General features: G+C 48.3%; 1 protein-coding gene across 1 annotated transcript; it reads right to left on the bottom strand.

The window, feature by feature from the left end:
- On the bottom strand, nt 203-2,552 carry LOC8076983. The gene has a single exon (XM_002439897.2). The coding sequence runs from the start codon at nt 2,225-2,227 to the stop codon at nt 572-574; it is 1,656 nt and encodes a 551-aa protein (XP_002439942.1). The 5' UTR covers nt 2,228-2,552; the 3' UTR covers nt 203-571.

Raw genomic sequence — 7,783 nt, 5'->3', positions numbered from 1 at the left:
AAAGACAATTCAGACAAACAGATGACAGAAAGTGAGCATGAGAAAGGAAAAATGAAAGACTGGTGATTCTGCAACCAGCGTACCTCATTGCCTGGCAAGGTTAGCCACAGAGCAGCTGCAAAGAGCAACAGGGCAAAAGTCTGTATGTTCATCACAGAGCTGTCAAGCTCAATGTTCAGTAAAATCAGAAGCTATCCACAAATAAGCTCAGGTGTCCATGTGTTATTTCTCAGCTTGAGACCAAATTCATGGAGTACAGATTTCCACATACAATTTACCATCAAGAAAATACAGATCTGCACATACAATTTACTATCAAGGAAAACTCATCTGATGACAACCGCCAGGTTTCCTCAGTATACATGTCTTGAGCCATCGGATAAATTAAACAGGCCGGATGGAATTAAGGCAACCAACTAAGCGCTACCTAGTAAACTAGTAGCAGATGAACAACTTCATACCACGCAGAGCACATATTACCTACCAAAGAGGTAAAAAAGCTAAACTGAGAAGAGCACACCAAGCAAATTGGAATATTGCTGCAACCTGGTAGCTTCACTTTAGCTGCAGCTTAGTTCAGCCGCCTTCTCTTATTCTGATGTAGGTCCCCACCATCCACATCCAAAGAACCTAAGGCATCACTTCCTCTTCTTCTTCTCAGGGATCTTGAAGACCCTGCATTACTAGGTTCTCCAGCACTTTCAGTAAAAGCCGCATCTTCCTGAATCACAGCCATGGTGCTTGAATTAGAAGCTTGATCTGCAGCCAGTGCCGAGGCAATATGAGTTCCATCAACAGGCTCAGGATTTGGTGGGTTTGATGAAGTTGATGCCCCATAGGGGCTTGGCCTAGCAATTCGCCTAAGTTCACTGACAGCAGTCGCAAACCTTTCTGAGTCTTCAAGACCAGCGAAGGCAATGTGTCGCAATAAATCCATCCCTTCTGCGTGAAATGGGCTTGAAGAGCGCCTTGGCAGATCGGATGTATTGTTTCCAGGCTGCCCACTATCTGGTGCAGATGAAACAACGGATGTAGGGTTTTCCGCTTCCCTTTGCAACCTCCTCGCTCTCAACCTAGTAGTCATTCGGCCCAAACGGCTTGCATGCTGAGCAGTTTCCGAGACAGATGGTTCAGGAGGCGCTTCAAGTCTACTCATGCTATTCACCAAATGCTGATCAAAAATGCGCCTCCACGTAGACAAAAGCCCATGTGTGTCACCAAACCTTCTAGATATGGGCCGCAAATGGTGGAACTGTTGCCGGAAACTCTCTAGCCGATTCCCATGTGGCCTTGGTGGAATCTTGGGGCCAGATGCGTTGCCATCCTCTGCAACCTTCTTCTCAGTATCTGAACCTGAATTCCCTCTCCCATAGATAGGAGTGATGTTCCCTTCAGTAACCTCTCCTTTGCAGACAGGGCACTCCTTATGGCTGGAGTGAACATGCAACCACTGATATAAACAAGGCCAGCAGAAGAGATGGCCGCAGGAGGTAACCACTGGTTCTTCAGCCATTTCAAAACAGATATTACACTCGAACATTGCGGCACTCTTACCATGCTCTGTTCCATCGTCCTCTGAGACACCCACAACTGCACCATCGGTAACCACCTTGTTCTCCTCCACGGTATCATGGACAGGCTCTTCACGTTCAGGTGGTTGCGCTGCAGCATCATTCTCCAGGCTAGGAGCCTCTGAGCTGAGAGGTGGAAGGTCGGACCGGAACCGTCTTGGCCGGAAGTAGCGAGACCCGCCCAAGGACATGAAGCGGCGGTAGCGCTCGGCACGATCCGGGCGGAAGGGAGAGGATGCAGTCGACGACGATGGCCGGTCTAAGCGCTCGACCACACCGAGGTGCGCGTCGGGAAAACCAAACTCAAGCTCATCAGCGAGCACAGGTAAAGCCCCTGGAACAGGCAGTGGTGGCGGGGGCACGTAGGGCGGGTGCGCCTCGGGCGCGAACGGGTTGTAGGGCTCGTGCGCCGGGGTCGGCGGGCGCACCAGGTCGGCGCGGGTCGGCGAGTAGGGCGGGTGCAGCGGATCCGTCTCCAGCGGCGGCGCGTCCGCGGAGGCAGCCGAGGACGATGGAGACGACGAAGACAGCATCGGGGTGCCGAGCGCGAGGTCGGAGCCGAGATCGGGGCGGCGGGCGCGCGGGGCGCGGGGGAGGCCGAGGTAGAGGTTCAGATCCATCCGTCTGCTGCTCCGCGCCGCGTCATCGGCGGCCATCCGGCGGGCGAGGCGCCCACCTTAGTTGTCGCGCGCTCCCACGCCCCTTCCTCCGCCGGCGCGGTCGCGGGCGAAGCTCACGCCTTCCTAGCTCCACCCCATCATGGCAGGCCTCGGCGCGGGGCACGCGCGAGCAGGCCAGGGAAAGCCGGTGGAGTTCGGCGCATAGGGGCGCCGGTCCTCGCGGCGGCCGCGGGCGGCGGCTATGGCTTCGGATGCGGTGGAGTTGGTGGCTGCCTGGCTGCGGGGGCGGCGGGGGCGGCGGCGGTGAGGATGGGGAATTGGGAAGGGTGCGGGGTGGAGAGAGAGAGGGAGGGGGATGGGAAGCACGCAGTCCGTGCGCGAGGTTTTGTTGTTGCGGGAACGGAGCACCACGTCACTGTGCACCCGGCCCACGGGTGATGAGGACTGAGGAGGCTGGTCCGACGAGCAACCGGTACGGCTCTCTCACGGTCGGCTTACGAAAAGGAACGCCGCTATACTTGCTGCAACGAAAGTCGCGATACCGTATACTGTAGTAAGACTTATTTAGGCAAGTCTCCATGCATGTTTGATGAGAGTGTCATACACATTAAATAGGGTGCCACATAAGCAAAATTGCTGACTTGGCAGGGTTATTAAATGAAGGAGTTTCATCACATGAGAGAGGAGTTTCATCCCCATGAAACTTTTGTGGCTCGGTTACCTAGTTTATAGTCTTGGTAACTGTGTCATGAAACTATGCATTGAGACTGGCCTTATGTATACATTCGATAGTCTCTCTATACAGTAAACCCATCTAATTTAGGCCAGGACTTCTCCAGCGGCCTTAGAGCTGTTTGAAACAATTTTCTGTGAAACGGGCTAAAATAAAACGGCTTCACCATGAAATCTCTAAAATCATGTTCTCTAAGAACTTAAGGGTAGAAAGGAGCCACAAAATAGCGGCTTCTCTCAGCTTCATCTCATCCTACATAATGTTTTGTGAGGGAACTCTATATATAGAGCTATTTTACCAAACAATTCAACAAAACGGCTCCAACTCCACTAATAGAGTTCATGAAGCTGAAGCCCCAAAAGATATATAGCTTCACTAATAAAGTGGAGTCATGCAAAACGGGCCCTTACTAATTGAGCTTAAAATGACCTACATATATAGCGCTCAAAATGTGTAGGAGCGAGCGCCCTAATTCCATTCCGGTGGTCGATTGGAACGATGAATTGTTCCCGCAAGTTCCCCCTTATTTGGAAAAATGTATTATCCATAACTTTTCAATGTTAAAAAGTAACTAAGTTGTACATATATCTTACGGGACATAACTTATTTCTATAACTTATACTAACACATTTCACTACTACACAAACTTTTTTTAAGGTGGGCGAAATAGATTAACCAAGGTGGCATCACAATCGCCTTGGTATAAAACTCATGATAAACCAATCCACTGCTGAGATCCAGCCTTCGGCCGCCGGATCTGTGCCTGCACGCTCCCCGCTGCTGGGGATCTAGCCTTCGGCTGCCAGATCCAACCATTTCGTAGATGCCGCAATCGCCGGATCCAGGCACCGAGGACACGACGCTTGGGGAGGGGAGCAGGAGGCCTTCAGCTGCCAAATCCAACCTTTTTCGCAGATGTCGTAGTCGCTAGATCCACGCACCGAGGCCACGACGCTTGGGGAGGGGAGCAGGAGGCCTTTGGCTGCCAGATCCAACCTTTTCGCAGATGTCGCAGTCGCCAGATCTAGGCATCGAGGCCACGAAGCTTGGGGAGGGGAGGAGGAGAGGGTGGTGGCGCCGCTCACGGAGGGAAGAAGGAGAGAGAGGTGGAGAAGGAGGGGCGCTCGAGGAGGGAAGAAGGAAATCGGTGGCATTGTGATGTCGCGAGGAGAGGGAAGAGAGGAGCCATGAGCCTATTAGGAGAGGAGGGAGTCGGTTAGAGGGGGCGGAGATGAAATGAAACCCTAAGTTACGTATTTATACATGAACACCCATATCGAGCCTCGCCTGGGTTGTTGGGCCTCGGCCTGTCTGTGAAAATAGAGGCTTTTTGAGCCTCCATTAATAGATTTTGGGAGGCGGTTATTTTTAACCATATCTGCACCTCTCTAGCTTGTTGCTCAAATTCTTCACTTCATTTTTGAGCTCATTGTTCTCCTTCAAAAGGTTAATCTCACAAGACATAGAGGTAGAACAAGCATCTATATGTGAAGAACATGGCATAGATAGTAAATCATGGCAAGAGGTGGATACATGCTTCTTCCCTACATCACAAGGGTTAGTAATAATATGTGATTGATCATTTGCCCCAAATGATGAGCTCTCACTAGTTTTAGTTTCTTCATTGGAAAGCTTCTTAGTGAGTAAAGCATGGTCTTGTACCAAATTATCATGAGCAACACTAAGTTCCTCATGTGCCAATTTTAGCTCCTCATGTGAACAAGTAGTAACATAGAGTAGATGGTTTTGTTGTTCACATGTGGTCTTTAGAAATGAGTTTTCATTTTTCAAATTTCAAAGTTTTAGCTTTCTCATTTTCTAAAGACATGGTCATGCTAGCAAGTCTACTGACAAGCTCATCGTATGAGACAACATGATCAACCACAATAGCATTATATACCTTGGTGTCACCTTGTGACATGAAGCTTTGTGGTGTAGTGCATGAGCTTGTAGTAGCATCATAATCATGGCTCGAGCATGAACCATCATCTTCACCATCAAGTGTGCATGAAGTAGTATCATCATTTGTATCACTTATGGCATCATCATCAATCTTGTCAAGTGAGCTTGTGGTAGACCGATCATCATCATCACTTGACCATGAGGTGGAGCAATCCTCCACAACCACCATGTTGTGGTCATGCTCAACATCCTCATGTGCCTCCACATTTGGATCCCCCTTTTGAATTTGCCATCATCCCATGTGGAGGAATCGCCGAAGGTGTGTTTGATAGACTCTCACATTTCATAAGTGGTTCCTTTAGAGTTTATCCTATCAAACAACTCAAAGCTCAAAGATCTCATTAAACAACAATAAGCTTCACAATCAAGTTCGAAGAGAACCTTTTGAGCTTTGGTGAGATTCTTATGGTCTAAGTTGTGTGTGAGATCATTAGTGACAACCCACCAAAACTTAGGTCTCTTTGCACGAAAATGATCAAGCATGTGATTTTTCTAAAGTGCAAAGTTTATACCATAAAAAATGTGTGTCTCACAATCATCTATCCCACTAGACGCCATCCTCTCGGGTCGGTAAAGACCATAAAAGAGAGACCTAGCTCTGATATCAATTGAAGGGTCGAGATGACGGACTAGAGAGGGGTAGTTCTTTCTAAAATTTATCGCACTGGCTAACCGAAACAAATGCAGAATTAAAACTATCGGTCTAGCTAAGACTACACCCCTCTATCTAAGTTCTCTAGCACCTTGTAAAAGATCCTAAACAAGCAAACAAGGTGCTACATTAGCAAGAGCTCATCTAACCAATTCTAGAAGCAAGGTCACACAAACTTATGCCACTAATACTTTGCAAACCGGGGAGCCACCGGACGTTCGAAGCTAGCGTCCGGTGCTCAGACAACAGCCACATGTCACTAGCCATTTGAACTCGACCGTTGCTGCCAACGGCTAACGCGCGCGTGCCCTACACCAGCCACACCGGACTCTCTGTTGTTCCACACCGGACGCGTCCTGTGCACACCGGATGTGTACACAGAGAGTAATGCAAACTCGTAGGGTCATCGGTCTCACACCACCGAACGCGTCCTGTGCCTCTGAGGCCAGTGTCCGGTGAGAAAAACACTTCCGCAACTTCTTCAAACTTCCTACTGGCGCAATAGAAAATATATGTTTCATTTTCTCAAAAGCGTCGAATCCCAAAATCCCTCTCTACCCTAGGAACTCCACCTCCTTTGCAAATGTGCTAACACCACCAAGTGTACACCACCATGTGCAAGTGTGTTAGCATTTTCACAAACATTTTCCCAAAGAAGTTAGCCTCTCAACTTGCCACGCCACTCGATCCTAACACGTATGCAAAGTTAGATCGCTCAAGTGGCACTAGATGATCGATATGCAAACAAGTTTGCCCCTCTTGATAGTACGGCCATCTATCTTAAATCCAGTCATAAACTTCTCTACACACCTATGACCGGTGAAATAGAAATGCCCTAATTTATACCTTTGCCTTGCACATTCCATTCCATCTCCTCCAATGTTGATGCAACACATGCACCAACCAATCACCAAATGATATGATCCACTTCATAACATCACGTGATCGTATTGGTTCATCGATCCTGACCTCACTTGCTCTTCACCATTGCCTCGGTCCATCGACGACAAGTCTTGCTTAAGCTTCACCATCACACGCGGTCCCTCGCTTCAAAGCCTCCGACTTGCCCTTCAAGCCTTCACTCTTGCAACCGGCTATCGAGCCAAGCCTCATCTTGATCTTCTTCACCTTGGTCACATGACTCTATATCATGTCTCATATGCAATGAGCTCCTCCATCATCACATAATCATCTATGGACTAATCTCCTATGTATCTCACATAAATACTATTAGTCCACCTAAGTTGTCACTCAATTACCCAAACCAAACAAAAACCTTTTAGTGGCACCAAATGGGATTAGGGTTAGGGTGCACCCTCCCCTCGGCTTATATACTGGCCCGAGCCGCTAACGGGCCAGACGTTGTTAGCGAGTCGGGTCGTGCCGCCCGGCATGTCGAGGCATCGGCCCAAGCATGACCTGCTACATGCCACGGGCCGACACGTGCCCGTTTCCCACCGTGCCAAGCCATGCTCGTACCAGGCCAAATTACCGTGCCTTGGGCCGTGCCTCGGGCCCACGGGCTACATGCACATCTTTACTTACAGCCGGCTCAGGCACAAGAACCAATAAAGTTTGTGAGAGAAAAAGTGGGTCATGTATTAATAGTGATGAGCTAGCCACTATATAAGTGGGTTGCAAATAAACCTTATAGCTAGCAGCTGGCTATATTATTAACCTTGCTCTTACTTGCTGGAATAGAGATCACGATACACGATACCATCTAAACATTTGGTAGTCTCTATATGGGCTTTGGTGGACATTAAACCCATCTAATTTGTTAATGGGCCTAAAATGACCTATAGCTATAGCGTCTCAAATTGTGCAGTGAGCAAGGACATTTCTGTTTTTTAGTGCTACAAAGATCAGGCCTCTCTATTATTTCTCTAACAAAGAACTTCCAGTTGGCAGCTGCAAAAGGATCAAAGATACACCAAGGATGAAGGAAACCCCGTGAAGAATATATTATGTTTAACATTGATGCGTCTTATGATGATAATAATGGTTGTGGAAGTACAGGTGCAATAATTAGAGATAGTTCTGGAGAGATGATTACATCAACAAATAATTATATTCCTCAGCTGGTAGATGCCCTAATGATGGAAGCATATGCGTTGAAGGAAGGGATGATGTTAGCCGAATATATTGGAGGTAACCGTCTTATTGTTCAATCCGATTGCATGGAAGTGGTTGAAATTATAAAGAATGGAGGATTCATGCGTAACTCAGCGGCGGCAATATATGA

Source organism: Sorghum bicolor, chromosome 9, assembly GCF_000003195.3.
Source record: "Sorghum bicolor cultivar BTx623 chromosome 9, Sorghum_bicolor_NCBIv3, whole genome shotgun sequence".
NCBI lineage: Eukaryota > Viridiplantae > Streptophyta > Magnoliopsida > Poales > Poaceae > Sorghum > Sorghum bicolor.
Note: the sequence above shows the minus strand (reverse complement) of the source record. Positions and strands in the feature narration are given on the sequence as shown.